Source organism: Eschrichtius robustus, chromosome 10 (assembly GCF_028021215.1).
Source record: "Eschrichtius robustus isolate mEscRob2 chromosome 10, mEscRob2.pri, whole genome shotgun sequence".
Taxonomy (NCBI): domain Eukaryota; kingdom Metazoa; phylum Chordata; class Mammalia; order Artiodactyla; family Eschrichtiidae; genus Eschrichtius; species Eschrichtius robustus.
In genome coordinates this window covers 37,236,785-37,257,064 of record NC_090833.1, presented here as the reverse complement: position 1 = coordinate 37,257,064, position 20,280 = coordinate 37,236,785, and the positions used below count along the sequence as shown (strand labels likewise).

Sequence of the window (20,280 nt, the reverse complement as noted above, 5' to 3'; positions counted from 1 at the left end):
GGAGAAGCTGGCTGTCAGTGAGTGCTGCATGGCTTCCTCTTTGCTTCTTTACAGCAGGCCCAGCAAGGAAGCGTGAGGGTGAGCAACCAGCATTATGCCTACTAGTGGGATTTGGGAAGTCCATCCTGTTGACCTGCTTGAAGCTTCCCTAAGAGAGTCCTTCTGCTTTTGACAGGATAGATTTTTATACCAAAGTTTGAGAGCAGGGTGTTTCTCCAGCTCTTTAACTCTGTAACTCTTTAAACCCAGAATTAGCACATATAGTGGTTGAAATTTCAGTCACAACTCAGGTGTGCAAAAATATAACTTAGTTTTCTATAACTAAACTCAATGTAGCTCATAACCAGCACCTCACCGTCTCAACCCTTTTTAATGAAAGCTGAAAAGTAAACTTGCCAATTCAGGATAACCCACCTAGTTACTTCTGGTTTAGAACTCAGTCTCTTTAGGATAAATATTCTGACAAATTCAGGATTCTTTCTGCCCTCTTCCCAGTCCTACCCTTTTCGCAGGGAGTAATCTCAACTGGAAGGAGGGGATTTGTGTGAGTCATAGCATCAGGACATACCCTTATTTGTCACCCTCTTATTTGGTCTTTGAATAGACCTCTATTCCTCTTTCCTCACTGCGTCCATGGTAGAAGCTTCTTATGCTGACTGTGGTTGGGGGGTGAGGGTAGCCGTATGCTTGTGAATACTTAACTTCCCTGTGCCTACCAAGGTGTATGAGGTTCTAGTCCTACCCCTCATTTTGCATTCTCCCCTCTGTGGCTTTTGACATAAGTTGTTTGTTCTCATTACCCCAGGCTTTGGCTCTTGATATTAAAGCCAAGATTTTGTCTCTTTCTTCTCTCTTGGTTCTTTTTCTGACCTCTATCCCCAGCTTCTCAGAGACAATCAGCTTCTTGGCCTGGTTTTTATGGTAGAAGGGCTTGGTGTTGGGAGGGTGAAGGAGGGGGGTGAGGGAGAATTACAAAGAAGGGGAACTACATTGAATAATACTTCAAAATATTAACCTTCTACGTGCAGTTTGCTTTATGTCTATTTCCTGAACTTTTTCTTGTGTAATTTTAGAAAAGGCACCAAAACGACAATCAAGTCAACAGTCGTTCTGTTCTGGTGCTGATGGATGGCAGGTAAGTCCTAGGGAAGCCAGTTTAGGTTGGACCAACTCTGGGAGAAGATTGGCCTTGCTAAAACTTGATGTGCTGGATGCTTTGTAAAAGTGACTCAGGACAGTGAAAAGAGCCTCAGTTTGGACATAAGAAGAATTTGTTTCTAGATCTAGTATGCCCTGAACTTCCTATGTGACCTCAGACCTCTCTGGGCCTCATATTTCTTATCTATAAAGTGAAGATAATATTCTCTACCTTAGAGGATGCTTATGAAAATGAAAACAAAATAATATATATTAAAGAAATTAATAAATTATGACGTGGTATTAATATGCAAGTGGTTATTACTAGTACAGTGGTCAGCATGGAGGCACCTGTCTTTAGAACATCAATCGATTCTACATGGCTTATTGACCGTTCTACTGTAGCCTTTGGCTAGGACATCTTTTTGTTAACAATCTAAAGAAAATATTGGTGTTGACCCCATTGCTGTAGTGTTTGGTCATATCTATCTACAGTATTGGGTCAATGTTTGTATTTTTTGTGGGGTCCTGCAAAATTTGAGCAATTTACCTTTGGCAGGAATAGAGGGAGACAGGCATGATTTCTATATAAGGCAAAATGTGAAGATTATCATAAGAGGTACAAAAATTATCATAGGAATTAATAAAAATGAGCAATCATAGCTGGCTAAAGGAATCAAGGAAGACTTTCTGGAAGAGGTGATATTTGTGCTGGGCCTTAAGGGATGGGGAAGAATTCAACAAATAGAGATTGTATGAAAGGAAAAGTGACCAGTGTTTGCAGAATCATGATTGCAAAGAAGCACAAATCTGAAGGAATTCAAGATTGAGGTCCAGGCTTTTTTCATGGTGACCTTACAGAATACCCAGGAGCTATATTTTAAAAACATATTTTTTAAATTGAAGTATAATTGATGTTCAACATTATACAAGTTACAGGTGTACAATACAGTGATTCACAATTTTTAAAGGTTATACTCCATTTATAGTTATTATAAAATATTGTCTGTATTCCCCATGTTGTACAATATATCCTTGTAGCTTATTTTATATGTAATAGTTTGTACCTCTTAATCCCCTACCCCTGTATTACCTCTCCCCACTGGTAACCACTAGTTTGTTCTTTATAAGTGTGTTTCTTTTTTTTTATATTTACTAGTTTGTTGTATTTTTTAGATTCCACATATAAGTGATATCATACAGTATTTGTCTTTCTCTGTCTGACTTATTTCACTTAGCATAACACCCTCCAAGTCCATCCTTGTTGCAAATGACAAAATTTTCATTCTTTTTTATGGCTGAATAGTATTTCATTGTATATATACCAGCAGCTATAGTTTTAATCATATGATTCTATTATGTGACATGCTTGGGCATCTAATTCTGTTATTTATTGTGTCTGCTGATTCTTACTCATGGTGGATTATTTCCCTAAGTGTTTTGGTCTGTTGAAGCCACTCATAAGATACCACCAAAAAAGTCAGTTGTGATTAAAGAGAAAATTTTAAAAAAAGGAAGGAAGGTAATAGAAATAGAAAGAAAAGATAAAACTGAGTGTATAAGAAATTTGCAAGGCTAGGGAGTTACCAAATGAATTTAGTCAAATGAACTTCCCAAGGAGCTTGAGCACTTGGATTTTATAAGATTATTAGAGAAGAATTTGTCATAGAGTGGTTTTAGAGTAGGAGTTCACAAGCAGGGCCCTAGTGGTTAGACTTTGTAAGCCAGTGAATGTCTGACTAATATAACACTTGAGGTGAGTTGTCTATATTCCAAAAATTGGCTTTCTTTTTCTAGAGCACATGAGTTTGAGCAGAGCTACTACTGAAAAAAATTTGTTTTTCAAGTTGTGATTTCTTGTCACTTTAATTTCTCAGTAATTCTGGCTACAAGCACATCTTTAGTTGAAAGCCACATTTTTTAGCTATCAAGAGGAATGAGCCACATCTTCTATAAGTGTTCTCCCAGATATATTATTAAATGAAAAATGCAAAGTGCAGAAAATTATGTATCTATTATGTAATTTTTAAATGTTTATCTTGTATGTGATTATATGGATTGATATTTTCTCGAAAGAAATGCAAAAAATTACTCACAGTGGCTACCTTGGGGGAAGCAAAACTAAAATCTGGGGAGAGAGGAGACTTTACTTTTTCCTTTTACATACTTCTTTTTTTTAATTTTCTTAATTTACTCTTGGCTGCACTGGGTCTTCGTTGCTGTGCACAGGCTTTGTCTAGTTGAGGCAAGTGGGGGCTGCTCTTCATTTTGGTGCGCGGGCTTCTCACTGCAGTGGCTTCTCTTGTTGCGGAGCAGGAGCTCTAGGCACGTGGGCTTCAGTAGTTGTGGCTCACGGGCTCTAGAACGCAGGCTCAGTAGTTGTGGCACAGGCTTAGTTGCTCCACAGCATGTGGGATCTTCCCGGACCAGGGCTCAAACCTGTGTCCCCTGCATTGGCAGGCGGATTCTTAACCACTGCGCCACCAGGGAAGTCCTTACATACTTCTTAATTATTTGAAATGTTTTTTTACCATATACATATATTGCTTTTACTTAAAGAAAAATTAATGTGCATGTATGTCTACATATACCTTTACAGAGTTTTAGAAAACTCTTATAGCCTTAAGTCAAGAGAAATGGGCCCCATTCTTGATTGTAGCAAGGAGTATCACAAACCCAGTTTGGTCCTCCTTTGAGCCTTGACTTCATCTCAGCTTTTTTTTTTTCTTCTTGATTGTCAAAACAGGGCTGTGGGGAAATTCTCAGAGCAGGCATGCAGGCATTCAAGGCTCACTTTCTTGCAGGATAGTGACAGACAAATGGATGAATGTCCAAGTGGGAGACATAATAAAACTAGAAAATAATCAGGTTGTCACGGTGAGTACCTCTTTGGGCTGTGGCTTTTTCTCTTTTGGCTTGAATAGGAACCCTTTTAGCAACTTCTGTGACCACTCCTTTTGGTGACCTTCACCTTCCTCACTTTGCATCCAGAGATCAACATCTCCTGTGGTAAGAAGTTTGTTCTTGTCCATTCCTCACCATAGCTACAGGTAAAATATGACTAGTTTTTGGAGAGGGGGTGTGTGGTAGCAGTGATGGGTCCTAGACAAAGAAAGTAAACCAAATGTCTATAATATTCTTAAGATGAACATCTGTTCCTGAGGTAATTGCTTTTGTCACACTGTAATGTTAAAAGTCTGCCTTCCTGCCTTCCTTATCTTCTCTGACTTTTCTGACCACAGGCTGATATACTATTACTCTCTAGCAGTGAGCCCTACAGTCTGACATATATAGAAACAGCAGAACTGGACGGGTGAGTGTTCCCTCCTGATAGTCCATTAAGATGGTTGAGCCAGCTTAGAGTGATTTCTAACTGAGGGAGAATATGATGCAGAGAATGAAGTGCTAAAAGAGGCTAGAAATATCTAGATAAGATAGGAGGCCAGACTCTTGGGACCTCAAGTCTAAGGCTGAGCTCTTGACAGCAATAATTTAGCATCCACTGGTGCAGAATCTGGGCAAATAAACTCCGTATTCTCCATCTCTAAACTGGAGACATTTTGTCTGACTATCTATATTCAGTAATGCTGGGTGGTAGGAAAGACGTTAACAGAACTGTAAAATTTCAGAATATAGTTCCAAAGTTTCCAGGGGGGGAAATGAATATGGAGGTAATTATGTACTGATAAACCATGTTCTAGAAAGGATTTAAGGTGGAAATTCATTAACGTGCAAAAGCTAAGATCTTCGGAGTATAGAGGCCATCTTCAGAGAGCTTGTCCTGTGGAGTTTTGTATCGATCTGCATCCTTACAACTATTCCTCTTGGTGCCCACAAACTTTTTGAAATGTGCCTTCTTTTTTACTTCTGTCTCTGTGCATTCTTGTCTCGGCAAATGGTTAAGTGGGATCCCTTCATGGGTCCTGTAAATATTTATGAGATGGGGAGTATGCTTACTGGGAGGTATATGCACATTCTTACCAGGACCTGCTCCTTATTCTTGAAGGGAGCAGGTACCCCCTCCAGGTTGTCTTGTGATGTTTCTTCGGCTTTCCTAGAGCATCTGACCCGCAAGATCTCATAGGTTGGTTAAGTAGTTGATATGTGTTTCAGGGAGAGAGGGGAGCAAGTGGGCTAATACTCAGCTTCCCTGTAGAACCATCCCACCTCAATACTTTTCTTGAGAGAGGATAACAGTGGGAGTGACTCTCACGGCTCAAGCCTATAGCCCAAGCTCTATTGGCAACAACTGTTTTCTAAAGTAGGAGAAATTGGACCTGTGCTGCTGTTATGTATGTGCATTCTTCACTCTAGTGAAACCAACTTGAAAGTGAAGCAAGCCATCTCAGTTACCAGTGAGATGGAAGATAACCTGAAGCTGCTGTCTGCCTTTGATGGTGAGTTAGGAAACAGGTTTGCCAACCCAAATTTTTATTAGTAGATGTCTGGTTAAAGTGTGGTACATCCATACAGTGAATTCTATATAACTTATTAAAAATGATGTGCAAGTTGATATTTATTCACATGGAAAAATATTCACAACATATTAATAAGTGAAAAAAGATTGCAATACACTATGCATAGTATGTGTAACATAAACCTGTTTTTGGAAACATATGTATGTTTATGAGTACATGTATAGAAAAAAACTTGGAAGGATGTACTACAGAAGTTTAATAGTGCTTATTTCGAGGCAGTGGGTGAATTTTACTTTCTCCTTTCTCCTTTTAATGTTGTATATGTATTTACAATGGGCATATTTTACTTTACTAATCATGAAAAAGTCAAATTATTTCCATTTTGAAAAAAATACTAGGTTTGCTTTAAGTAGTTTTAAAATTTCTTCAGATTCAGCTCATTTGATCTAGAAGTACTGATGGTGATAGGTTATCATGTGGGTTGTTCTCTCTCTGGATGACCCGTGTCACAGAATGACTCTTCTCTGATGCCCAGAACCCTTTGTCTGCCTGGTGAGAAATGGGCAGCGGCTGAGAAAGGATAGGAAAAAGATGTGTGTATATTTTGAAAAGGGGATGTTCTTTCCTCTTTTCTGTTAAGCCTCCTCTGTCCTGTTAGGAAAGAATTAAGATTACAGAGTCAGGACTCTTATTCCTTCTTTTTCTTTTTTTCAGGAGAAGTGAGGTGTGAGTCTCCCAATAACAGGTTGGACAGATTCACAGGAATACTGATTTATAAAGGAAAAAATTACGTCCTGGATCATGACAGGCTGATTCTCCGAGGCTGCATCATCAGGAATACAGATTGGTGCTATGGCTTGGTAATTTTTACTGGTACGTCTTCGTGGGGGCCACAGACCCCCAGCCTGCTGGATTCCATTCGTAGCCACATTGTGGGTACTTACTTTTCAGGATGTAGATATGGTGCTCAGATATGTACCAGAACACTATGGCTTTGAGACAGATAGAAAGGGAGGCAGGTAGATGGATAGATGGATGGATAATTTAAGAAAAAAATGACTTTTTTCCAAGCAGTGAGCTGCCAGCATATCAGCCCTGCCTTTGTTAGAGGAAGGCTTTGTGTTCCAAGACCACAGAGCATTCATAAGTCTTTCTAAACATATCTGGACACAAGAGAAGGTATACACATAGAAGTACACATAGTATTAGCATATGAAAGGGGAACATGTGAAAGGGGAGAGTATACATGTGGATTGCTCCCATGGGGAAAAAATAAACACAGTGGTCATTATGTAGAATATAAAATACAATATGAAGTGTTCATGCCAGAGAAAAGGCACATGTGGCTCATTAGCAGTGACCCATCTTGAGATGGCATTTAGAACCATAATCCCTTATACTTATTGAGGGATTTTCTTGAGTTATAACGTAGTGCTGGAAAATGGAGGAAGATTCTGTGCCACCCTGTGCCCTCGGTGACAGTGGGCATTGGTGACAACAGCCACAGTAAGATAATAATTTCCAGCTCTAGTCCCAGTGGCCATTAAAAGCTCTTTAGGGCTTCCCTGGTGGTGCAGTGGTTGAGAATCTGTCTGCCAGTGCAGGGGACACGGGTTCGATCCCTGGTCCAGGAAGATCCCACATGCCGCGGAGCAACTGGCCCCATGCACCACAACAACTGAGCCTGCGCTCTAGAGCCCACGAGGCATAACTACTGAAGCCCGCACGCCTAGAGCCCGTGCTCCGCAACGAGAGAAGCCCCTGCTCACCGCAGCTAGAGAAAGCCCACGCGCAGCAACGTAGACCCAATGCAGCCAAAAAATAAATAAATTTTTTTAAAAAAATGTTGGTTCCTATAGGAGTTCTTATTAAAAAAAAAAGCTCTTTATTTTTAAAGAGCTCTTTATTTCTACTTACTATCTGCCTTGTCATGAAGAAATGCAGAGTCTCTGTCTCAGTTCCAGAGAAATCTCAGCTCCCAAGCTTCCACCTCGAGAAATCACTGCCATTGCCTTTTCCTTTCTCCATTTCTTAATTAGAAACTTTAAATAGAGCCTGGTCCAGCAATGGGTTTCCTCAAAAGAAGGTGAAGTTCTCCTTATCAGAAAATCCCTTTTCTAAGCTAAATAAACCAGATGGTGATGAGAGAGAAGCTTGTGGCTCCTATTCTGACTTATCAATGAAAAACTAGACTAAGGTGCGGCAAAGAAAGGGAGGTGTCAAGCATTGATGCGCTTTGCAGAAGTAGTTGGGATTATCCTTAGAAACAAATTTTCCATTCTTTGAGTTATTGGCACCAAACATGAGCCTTTCTCCAGGACTTTATCCCCTAGCATTGGAAAGAGGTTTGATAAAATGATCATAAAGGTACATTTAAACCCAATTTCGATCCTCTTGAGAATATTCAGTGATTCTAAGAGGTGATGTCTCCCTGTTTCACTTAGGACCAGACACCAAATTAATGCAGAACAGTGGAAAGTCCACTTTTAAACGGACACACATAGACCATCTCATGAATGTCCTTGTGCTCTGGGTAAGTTAAAGACTTTTTTCTGTTTCTTTACAAATAGGCATACTTCCCTTCCTTCCACAGCAGGAGCTGGTATTTTCAAGTCAGAATTTAGTTGTTTGAAAACCTCAAGCAGTTTTAGGACCCCACCTACCAATGTCTGAAGCAGAAAAGAACAGAACTCATTGACAAGGGAGTCTCAAGTTTATACCTCTGTTGTGGAGGACAGTCATAACTTGTTGAAGCTTTGATACTTTGATTAGTGGTACCAGAATAGATTATGGACCCTGCTTTAGAAATTAAGACACTTTTTTTTCATAGCCAGTTTTACTCATGACCACTTTAATAAAACCTTACTTGGACTAATAGATCACCTTACTTAAACCGATGATTTTCAAACTCTATTTCCTTAGAGGAGTCTAAGGTCTGCTGCAGGGGGAAATAGAGAAGATCAAGAGTTTTGTTCAGCCTCTTCATTCTGAAATTCCTGCTTGAAAAAGAGCAGCTTCACATTTATCTGTTCTGTAAGATCTCAGTTGGAGAGTAAAGGATTCTGCTGCTAAGAAATGAAATTTGAAAAGCACTCAATATATATGTTATAGCTTATATGTGGAGTCTTAAAAAAGGGTACAAATGAACTTATTTACAAAACAGACTCACAGATGTAGAAAACAAACTTAGGGTTACCAGGGGGCAAGGGGAGGAGGGATAAATTGGGAGATTGGGATTGACACATACACGCTCCTATATATAAAATAGATAACTAATAAAGACCTACTGTATAGCACAGGGAACTCTACTCAATACTCTGTAATGGCCTATATGGGAAAAGAATCTAAAGAAGAGTGGATATATGTATATGCATAACTGATTCACTTTGCTGTATCCTGAAACTAACACAGCATTGTAAATCAACTATAGTCTAATAAAAAATTTTTATAAGCACTCAATAGATAATAATCAGCTTTGAGAACAGAAGTTTAAATTGAAGACTAATTAATTTATTTCCATGCTATTATATACAGGTTGCCTTTATTCTTGTTAGATATAGACAGATTAATTTCTTCACTTATACAGCTTCTCTGCATGACTGAGTGGTTCCAATGCTGCCTATACTTAATTCCATTACTTTTTATATTTTATTTTTACTCTATTGCTTAGAAAATAAAAGTACCCTTTTTCTGTACATTTCTCATTAATATCTGAATTATAAATTGTGTGTTCTCTGTTATTTATTATGGTAAATGTTACAGTTCTTTTTCTATATCTTTTGTATTTAATAAATGGGATTTTAGAAAATTAGGAAGATTCATTCAACAATAGCCAGGGCATGGAAGCAACCTAAGTGTCCATCAACAGATGAATGGATAGAGAAGATGTGGCACATATACACAAGGGAATATTACTCAGCCATAAAAAGGAACGAAACTGAGTTATTTGTAGTGAGGTGGATGGACCTAGAGACTGTCATACAGAGTGAAGTAACTCAGAAAGAGAAAAACAAATACCATATGCTAACACATATATATGGAATCTAAAAAAAAAAAAAGAAAGAAAGAAAATGGTCAGAAGAACCTAGGGGCAAGACGGGAATAAAGATGCAGCAGACCTACTAGAGAATGGACTTGAGCATACGAGGAGGGGGAAGGGTAAGCTGGGACAAAGTGAGAGAGTGGCATGGACATACATACACTACCAAACGTAAAATAGATAGCTAGTGGGAAGCAGCCGCAAAGCACAGGGAGATCAGCTCCGTGCTTTGTGACCACCTAGAGGGGTGGGATAGGGAGGGTGGGAGGGAGGGAGATGCAAGAGGGAAGAGATATGGGGACATATGTGTATGTATAACTGATTCACTTTGTTATCAAGCAGAAACTGACACACCATTGTAAAGCAATTATACTCTAATAAAGATGTTTAAAAAAAAAAAAAAAAAGATTCATTCAGCTTTGAGACCAGAAACTGTACTTGACATCTGTAGTGGGATTTTAACTTTTTGGAATATTTTCACATTCACTAACTGCAGCTTCACAACACATGAACAATAAGCAAGTCAAGAAGTATTTTCCCCATTGACAAATATGCAAATTGAGACACAGTAAAGATAAATATCATAAATAAAGTCCCACAGAAGAATAATGGCAAAGACTCATTGTCATCAAATCATGTTTTTTATTGAACTATAGTTGCTTTACAATGATGTGTTAATTACAGCTGTACAGCAAAGTGATTCAGTTATGCATATATATACATTCTTTTTTGATATTCTTTTCCATTATGGTTTATCAAGGGATACTGAATATAGTTCTCTGTGCTATACAGTAGGACCTTGTTGTTTATCCATTCTATATAGAAAAGCTTACATCTGCTAACCCCAACCTCCCACTCCATCCCTCCCCCTTGGCAACCACCAGTCTGTTCTCTATGTCTGTGATTCTCTTTCTGTTTCATAGATAGGTTCATTTGTGCCATATTTTAGATTCCACATATAAGTGATATCTTATGATATTCGTCTTTCTCTTTGACTTACTTCACTTAGTATGATAATCTCTAGTTGCATCCATGTTGCTGCAAATGGCATTATTTCGTTCTTTTTATGGCTGAGTAGTATTCCATTGTATATATGTACCACATCTTCTTTATCCATTCATCTGTCGATGGACATTTAAGTTGTTTCCATGTCTTGGCTATTGTGAATAGTGCTGCTATGAACATAGGCATGTATCTTTTTGAATTACAGTTTTGTCTTGATATATGCCCAGGAGTGGGATTGTTGGATCATATGGTAATTCTATTTTTAGTTTTCTGAGGAACCTCCATACTGTTTTCCACAGTGACTGCACCAACTTACATTCCCACCAACAGTGCAGGAGGGTTCCCTTTCCTCCACACCCTTTCCAGCATTTGTTATTTGTAGACTTTTTGATAATGGCCATTCTGACCAGTGTGAGGTGGTACCTTATTGTAGTTTTGATGTGCATTTCTCTAATAATTAGCAATGTTGAGCATCTTTTCATGTGCCTCTTGGCCATCTGTATGTCTTCTTTGGAGAAATGTCTATTTAGGTCTTCTGCCCATTTTTGGATAGGGTTGTTTGTTTTTTTGTTGTTGAGTTGTATGAGCTGTTTGTATATTTTGGAGATTAAGCCCTTGTCAGTCACATCATTTGCAAATATTTTCTCCCATTCTGTAGGCTGTCTTTTCATTTTGTTTATGGTTTCCTTTGCTGTACAAAAGCTTGTAAGTTTGATTAGGTCCCATTTGTTTATTTTTGTTTTTATTTCTACTGCCTTGGGAGACTGACCTAAGAAAACATTGGTACGATTTTTGTCAGAGAATGTTTTGCCTATGTTCTCTTCTAGGAGTTTTATGATGTCATGTCTTATACTTAAGTCTTTAAGCCATTTTGAGTTTATTTTTGTGTATGGTGAGATCAAGTCATATTTACTGAGAATCTAGTATGTGCCTAGTATGTGCCAGATGTTGTGAGGATCATAAGGATTTGTAAGTCCTGAGTCCAGCTCTCAAGTATATATGTTCACTTTTGGGAGATGGGGCATCAATATGTGCCAGATGCTTTACATGCATAATTTTATTAATAATCACATCTATCCATCTAGGCATAACTTTTCAGAGTCAATGCTGTTTCTGCTATACTTGCTATTTCCCTGGGGAGGCAAAATTAAAACACATGACAAATCTGTTTAACATGGCAGATTGACCACATGTGAAGAAATTATAAATTTTTTTAAAAGATCCTAAGAGCTTCCAGAGAGAAATAAAATGTCATATACAAGGATCAAGAATCAAAATAGCATTGGCCTTCTCAACAGCAACAGCAGAAGGTAAACATCAATGCTTCAAATGTCTGCCAGAAAATTATTTGCATCCTATAATTCTAAATCCATTGAAACTATCAATAAAATGCAAATATAAAGAAATATCCATATGTGCAAAGACTCAAAAAAATTTACTTATCATGTATCCTCTCTTAGGAAGCTTCTAGTGTATACTTAAGCAAAACAAGAGAATAAACCAAGAGAGATATGGAAACCAGGAAACATGAGAACAGTGAAAGGAAGTCCTAGGATGGTGGCTGAATAGCAGGCCTAGAGAACACCAGAGCAGATTAAAGCAGAGGTATAGAGGGATCTGCAATGGGAGTCTCCAAAGAGAATGCAGTTCTCTGCTCAAGTTCTCACAAGATGGATGCAGCAGAGAAGCGGTGTAAATGCCCAGAGCAGCTAAACTAGCAGAGTAGCTGCTATGAATTTCCACATTTATGAGGTCATTCATGCAATCATTCCTTCAGAAAGTAGGGAATATTATCTTGGGTCCCATGTTCACTTTTGGGCATCTAGTTTAAGAAGGACGTTGAGACTTCCTATTTGAGCCTAATAAAATGACTGTGAGGAAGTACAAATAGAAAATAAATCCCCTGACAGAGCGTGAAGAACTGTCAGCAGACCCAAGATGCTGATGAGCTTTTGGAAGGCAGAAAGTAGATAGATTATACCGATAAATAAACCAGAGTAGTGAAAGCTTCAGCGGAAATGCATTCCTCAAGAGTAGTTCCAAGCTAGATTCAGCAGGAATTGAGAGCAGGAGTAAGATGTGGGGGTAATAATCAGGATAATTAATTTTAAAACTGCCCATGAAACAACATGGACAACACCTGGCCATCTGTACCATCCTACCACCCCTATAGGCATACATATAGCAGTAACAAATGTATCTGACCTGTAGTCTCAAACAAGAGAACTGCTTTCCGAAGAAATTTAACAATCTATCTGCAGAGGGCTAGGGCTTCTAATGTGGGTGTCATCACTTCAGAGTAAAACCCACTTTATTTTAAATTTCGGGGACTCAAGTTTGCCAGCAAGCTCCTTGTGTACTCTAGGGTAAAACCAGTGAAATAACACATTCTGCCTACCTACACAGAACTCATGGTTCCATCTTCCCATCCAGGGGAGTGGCCTGCTAGAGAAACAAAATTAACCAAAGGAAATAAAACCAACCTATAATGATGAAACTACTCTTTTACTCCTGTTTTTAAGTGAACTGGAAGGAAACCAGGACCACAAAAGAGGAGGATGAGGATGAACAAATAGAATAACTGACTCTGGAAAAAACAGATTATAATTCAGGAAAGAGAAAATAAAAGAACTTTCAAAAGAATTTTACTAGTGTTCTTAGAAGAAGCAATTGCACAAATAAAATAAGAATAGGCTAAAATTTTTTGGGGGGGGCCACGCCATAGCTTGTGGGATCTTAGTTCCCCAACCAGGGATCCACTCTAGGCCCTCGGCAGTAAAAGTGCAGAGTCTTAACCACTGGACCACCAGGGAATTCCCTAAATTTTTTTTTTTTAATGAAAGAATAAAAAAGGCAATCTAAGAATAACAAAAAGAATTTTGGAAAGTAAAAATTATTGAAATTAAAAAGCCAATAGGGCTTCCCTGGTGGCGCAGTGGTTGAGAATCTGCCTGCCAATGCAGGGGACACGGGTTCGAGCCCTGGTCTGGGAAGATCCCACATGCCACGGAGCAACTGGGCCCGTGAGCCACAATTACTGAGCCTGCGCGTCTGGAGCCTGTGCTCCACAACAAGAGACGCCGCGATGGTGAGAGGCCCGCGCACCGCGATGAAGAGTGGTCCCCACTTGCCGCAACTAGAGAAAGCCCTCGCACAGAAACGAGGACTCAACACAGTCATAAATAAATAAATAAATAAATAAATAAAAGAACGTGAATTTCTAAAAAAAAAAAAAAGCCAATAGAAGGGCTGAAATAAAGAGTCAAAGAATACTACTAGGCCATAAAACCAAAAGTCAAAGAGATAAATACATTTTTTTAATGGAGGACCAAACCAAGAGCCCCCACATGATCTCCCAGGAGTATCAGAAAGAGAAAATGGAAGGGACAATATTGTCAAAGAAATAATAGAAGAATATTTCCTAGAATTGAAGAAGGATATGAATTTCAGATTTAAAGCATCCATTAAACATCATGAAATTCTAGAATTCCAATGGTGTATAGAAGTCTCTTAACTTTTTCATAGGGATAAGAATAAGATACCAACAAAAAATGAGAATTAGATTGGCATCAGATTTCTCACCAGCACTACTGGGCCCTAGACACCAGTAGGGTCATACCTTCAAAGTTCTTAGTGAAAATTACTTTGACCTAGAAATCTATACTCAGGCAAACTACAAATCAAGTGAGAAAGCAAACTTGTTCCTATCATGGGACCTTTACCCTTGCTGGCAATGTCTATCTAGGCCTTTGCATGGCTTGCTTCCTTTTCAGTATTCAATGTCACATTTTCAGAGAAGCCTTCTCTGCCACCCTATCTAAAGTGGCCACCTCCACTAAGACCTTTTTTATTGTATTAACTTGTTTTATTTTCTTCACAGCATTTAGCACTAGTTAATTTGTATTTTTGCTTTTCTTAACATATCTGTTTTCCTCGTATCTCCACAGGATTACAAACTCCCTGAGAGTTAAGGCATTGTCTTCTATCACCACTGTATCCCAGCCCCTAGAATTATGTTTGACACATAATAGGAGCATCATTATTATGTGTTGAGTTAGTGAAAAAAATGAATGAATACCTGAGCTACCAAATTATGAGCCTCTAAGGTAGAAATTATGTCATATTCATCTGTATATTCTTGGGAGTGCCTTGCCCAAAATGGTTCTCAGGAAATATCTTTTGAATGGTTATTAAATGAAGAAATGTTCTTGAATTAGCTATGTTCTTATCAGCTCAGCAGTTTTGTTTATGTGGTATTTTTGCCAAGACATTGTCAGTGTAGTTAGATACAATGCATTGTCATGTCTCAAAGCTGAAGCAGAAATCCTTCCTGATTTAAACACTTCATTTTTTCCCATTTTTGGAAATGACTCTTAGGGGAAAATCTGACAGACACAGGAAGCATGTTTAGTAAAACTGCTTCCTGATAAGCCCACAGGGGAGCTGGAGTTTGGTCCTTTCCCCCTCCCCAGATCTCCCCAGAGCTCACGATGACAATGCTTTGTGAACCCTAGTCTCTTAAGTAGGACGTATTTGTGGGGCACAGTGCTTGAAATTTGAATGATGCCAGAAATCCAGGATATACTTCTTGGGTAAGGCACAATGAAAAGCACAGAAGTGAAGGGCCAAAGGACCAAGGAGTACTCTCTTTTTACAGACTGCCTGTGACGCCTGGGAGCTCCACTGTGACCAGCAATGGCCTTAGTTCTTGACAAAATTGAGTATCTCTTTCAGCCTTTACTGGAACCACTCCTTGCACACAGGTCTTCTTGGGTCTGACTGGCTCTTGTAATAAACAAGTAACATCTGGGGTTTGTGGCAAAAAACAATTTCTCGTTTCTTTCTTCCTATAGAAAGGAAGCAAATTGAAGCTTTAGGCTAAGTACCAATAAACTCCATCACAACATGAATGTTTCTTAAGAAAGAGAACATCTGCAAGGGTTTAGAAAGCCTCAGGATGGCAGGAAAAGCTCTAGGAATGAGGAAAGAGCAGACTGTGTCCTGCCCCTGCAGGCCTCTCTGAGGGGGGGAAGCCCTGCTCTCAGGGTCTTGGTCTGATAAAGCCGACTTCCTTTCTGCTGGCTCAGTCTGAACAGAAAGGGACTTCTCTGGTGGTGCAGTGGTTAAGAATCCGCCTGCCAATGCAGGGGACACGGGTTTGAGCCCTGGTCCGGGAGGATTCCACATGCCGTGGAGCAACTAAGCCCGTGCACCACAACTACTGAAGCCTGCGCACCTAGAGCCCGTGCTCCACAACAAGAGAAGCCACCGCAATGAGAAGCCCACGCACCGCAACAAAGAGTAGCCCTGGCTCGCCGCAACTAGAGAAAGCCCGCAGGCAGCAACAAAGACCCAATGCAGCCAAAAATAAATAAATTAATTAATTAAATAAATTTTTAAAAAAATCTGAACAGAAAGATCTGGTTCTGGAGGACTCATAGTCTAACAATGGAGGGATGGCACAGCACTGGAAATGATTGATGGGTAATTCTCAGTTGTCCAGGCAACAGGTATGGAGCAGAAAGGGTGTTGAAGTTCACTCAGTAATTTTCTCCCACAGCTTTAGAGGGTATCAAATTATTTATTCTAATAATTTATAATAAACAAATAGATTATAAATAAATTTATATTTATAAATAAATAATAGTTTATTATAATCATTTTACCTTCCCCACTTTTTCCCACTGGAGCTGATGGGGTCGGGCCTGGAGAAGTGGCAGGTAGAGGAATATGGTCTCAGATTTAATATTGGCCACATAGACTGTCCAAAAGGAAAGCAAAGCCAGTAGAACTCATCATTGAAGTTTAATCTGAACCATGAGGATAAGCCATGCTTTCACATGACCCATTAAAGAGAAGCATAAGGAAGGAGGAGTAAGATTAAGAAGGGTTTTATGGCCCCGAAGAAACCTTCATCACAAAGAGCGGAACTACTCAGTATGAATCTGCATTAGGCTAGGAATGAAAGCAGATTTTATTCTTTTTTATCTTGATCCTCCTGTTTTGTTCTCCTCCATCCCTTATTCAACTCTCAAATCTCAAATATTGAATGATATTAAGGATTTATTACTAACTTTTTAAGTGATAAAGGTATTGTGATTATGTGTTTAAATAAGATCCTTTAAAGAGATATATTAAACTGTTTGCAAATAAAATTATATAATGTGAGAAATTTGCTTAAAATAAAAGGGAGGACAGGGGAAGAGGAGGTTTGGAATAAAATAAAACTGGCCAAGAATTGATAATTGGTGAAGCTGGGTGATGGGCACATAGGGGTTCATTATAGTATTTATATACATTAATATGTGTTTGAAATTTTTCATAATAAGGATTTTTTAATCTCATTTTCTGAGAATGGTCCCAGTTAGATCTTCTCCTCCTGCCTTCATACTCTTGTCTCCAAAGACTTTTTATCAGTGACTCAAAGATGAGACCTAAAATTTTCTAGCAGTGGGGATGGGTTGCTTTGAGCAATTCACACCTTGTGATAAAGGGCACAGGTTTGAAGACCCCTGAGTAGACTTAGAAGTGGTTCACAATAACATCATACATGTCTTCTCTACAGGTATGTGGGCATATGATGCTGGTGGAATGTAAAATTGTACAGCCACTTTGGAAAGCATTTGGCAGTTTTTTGGAGAGTTGGGCATTTGTCTCAAATGACAGGATTTCCTTCTTTTCATGGCTGAATAATGTTCCATTGTAGTGTGTGTGTGTGTGTGTCACATTTTCTTTATCCATTCATCTGTTGATAGACACTTAGGTTGTTTCCCTGTCTTGGCTATTGTAAATAATGCTGCAGTGAACATGGGGGTGGAGATATCTCTTTAAGAGAGTCATTTAATTTCCTTTACATATACCCAGAAGTGGATTATGTAGTAGTTCTATTTTTAATTTTCTGAGGAACCTCCATGTTGTTTTCCAAAGTAGCTGTACCAATTTACATTCCCACCAAGAGTATCACATGATGATTAGTGATGTTGAGTATCTTTTCATGTACTTATCGGCCATTTGAATATCTTCTTTGGAAAAATGTCTGTTCAAGACCTTTGCCCATTTTTTAATTGAATTTTTTTTTTTGGCTATTGAGTTATTTCCTTATGTATTTTGTATATTAGCTCCTTATCAGATATGTGGTTTGCAAATATCTTCTCCCATTCCACTGATTGCCTTTTTATCTCATTGTTTCTTCTGCTGTACAAAAGCTTTTTAGTTTGATATAATTCCACTTGTTTATTTGTGCTTTTGTTGCTTATGCTTTGGGTGTCATATCTATAAAGTCATTGCCAAGACTGCTGTCAAGGAACTTTTTCTCTATGTTTCTGTGTTTTCTTCTAGGAGTTTTATGATTTCAGGTTTTACACTTAAGTCTTTAACTCATATCAAGTTAATTTTTGTGAGTGGTATAAGATAGGGATCCAGTTTCATTCTTTTGCCTGTGAATATCAAGTTTTCCCAACACCATTTGCCTCCCTTGTCAAATATTAGTTGAACATATATGCATGGGTTTATTTCTGGGCTCACACTTCTGTTGCATTGGTCTATATGTCTGTTTTTATACCAGTACCATACTGTTTTGATTACTATAGCTTTGTAATATAGTTTGAAATCAGGAAATGAGATGCACCCACCTTACTTCTTTCTCAAGACTGCTTTGGCTGTTTGAGGTCTTTCATGGTTCCATAAAAGTTTTAGGATTTTTTTTTTCTATTTCTATAAAAAATGCCATTGAAATCTTGATAGGGATTGCATTGACTCTATAGATAGCATGGGTAGTATAGACATTTTAACAATGCTTAACTCTTCCAATCCGTGAACATAAGATATCTTTCCATTTACTTGTCTTCTTCAGTTTCTTTCATTAATGTCTAAATCCCACTTGATTATGGTGTATGATCCTTTTAATATGCTGTTGAATTTGGTTGGCTATTGAGAAATTTTGCATTCATCAGGGGTATTGGCCTGTAGTTTTCTTTTCTTATAGTATCCTTCTCTGGCTTTGGTACCAGAGTAATGCTGGCTTTGTAAAATGAGTTAAGGATTATTATCCCCTCCTCCCCAAAGTTCTTTTCTAAACATAGTTCTCAAATCTGTCTTCTTTCTTTGCATCCTTTCCCCTCCATGCCCTTTTCTCTCAACCTAATGGCAAGAAAGTTGAGGTTATCTAGAACAATAATCTTGGTTCGGTAAAAAGGTGCCATCTTTAATCTGGACATTGCCTCCAGCCTGATTCATTTTATTCAGCTGAAAAGAATTATTGGGCCTTGTTTGCTTAAGATCTCAATCTTGTCTCTTTTTTCCTCTTTGGTGTCTAAAAGTAATAGGCTTTTCCAGTCCTTTGATGACCCAGATTTCACGCTATTCCTTTTCATTTCTGCTTAAAATTGGCCAGTTATTTCCCCTATTTTTAACTTTTGTTAAAGTCAGCCAACACACACTAATATTCTAATTCTAACCATTTCCCTTAGAGCTCTAGGCTCAGTAGGCACATGGTCTGTCTTCCAGTTTTACCATATTCTTTACTGTAAACATGATTGCCATATTGTCAGCCTTTTATATCCATTTCCTTACCACCCACCCACCCCCAGCTGCTAAGCCAATGCCACACATTTTAGACTTTTTTTTAAAGCAGAACCTCACTTCAGTAATGGAGTAATTAAGAGATTGGGTTCTGGAACTAGTTCAAGACCTGTCTATCCTAGTTAGTAGCCAAATGACTTTAGGCAAAATACTTTTCCATTCTTAATATCAAGTTTCTTGTCTGTTATTAAAAGAAGGGTATTATAAATATTAAATTAAATAATACAGGTAGAGTACTTAGCACAATTATTGGCACTTAATTAATATTTACTATATTTTAGTTACTATTGTCTCCTGTCAAAATCCCAAGGATGGCTCCTGCTGGGCTTTCTTTTCTGTCCTGTGTACTACTGCCTAGAGACTGTGAGTGTCAGGGCCCCCCTGCCCTCCAAGAAAAGAGAGAGGCTTTGTTGAGAGATAGGCTCCAAACGGTAGAACTGAAGCAGCACGTCTTGGATGAAATGTTAATTTAATTCTTTTTTTGATTTCTAGATTTTCCTGTTTTTAGGCAGCATGTGTTTTGTCCTAGCAGTTGGTCATTGCATTTGGGAAAACAAGAAAGGCTACTACTTCCAGGATTTTCTGCCATGGAAAGAATATGTCTCTTCATCAGCTGTCTCTGCCGTCCTTATATTCTGGTCCTACTTCATTATTCTCAACACCGTGGTGCCTATTTCCCTCTACGTCAGGTAGGCTTCTTTGACCACTGGAGGACAAGCTGACTTCATACTTCCTACTTAATTCCCCAACTAGACTGTGAACTTTCAGAAAGCATAGATTCTGTGCTCTTTAGCCCTTTACTTTGCACAGTGCCTGGTGCACAAAACACTCTGAGACATATCTAGAGACTGCATAAATGCTTTCTATATCCAGAATACCATCCTAGATACTATGTGGGTTATACAAAAGAAAATTATCCCAACCCTCAAATAGTTTGTAATGTACATGACTAAATAAGACATACAAACACATGAAATAATTAGAAAAAAATGCACACAAATTTGGTGATGCTAAAGCACAATCTAGGCAGCCCCTAGTTTATCAGTGAGACAGATTCCAAACATTCATTTGTGAATCAGTTCATTCAGAACTCAGAATGCG

At 38.5% G+C, this 20,280-nt stretch overlaps 1 protein-coding gene and 1 long non-coding RNA gene across 2 annotated transcripts in view; one reads left to right on the top strand and one right to left on the bottom strand.

The window, feature by feature from the left end:
• Positions 1-20,280, top strand: part of LOC137770001 (phospholipid-transporting ATPase FetA-like) — a 74,496-nt gene that overhangs the window by 24,179 nt on the left and 30,037 nt on the right. The window contains exons 6-12 of the mRNA XM_068552301.1: positions 1,074-1,135; positions 3,942-4,014; positions 4,380-4,450; positions 5,452-5,534; positions 6,270-6,428; positions 8,000-8,088; positions 19,672-19,868. Of these exons, the coding sequence (XP_068408402.1) occupies positions 1,074-1,135; positions 3,942-4,014; positions 4,380-4,450; positions 5,452-5,534; positions 6,270-6,428; positions 8,000-8,088; positions 19,672-19,868 (734 nt within the window). The remainder of the gene's footprint in view (positions 1-1,073; positions 1,136-3,941; positions 4,015-4,379; positions 4,451-5,451; positions 5,535-6,269; positions 6,429-7,999; positions 8,089-19,671; positions 19,869-20,280) is intronic.
• LOC137770002 (uncharacterized) overlaps positions 15,284-20,280 on the bottom strand; it is a 42,143-nt gene continuing 37,146 nt past the window's right edge. The window contains exon 3 of the long non-coding RNA XR_011075113.1: positions 15,284-15,446. This is a non-coding gene — a long non-coding RNA (uncharacterized lncRNA). The remainder of the gene's footprint in view (positions 15,447-20,280) is intronic.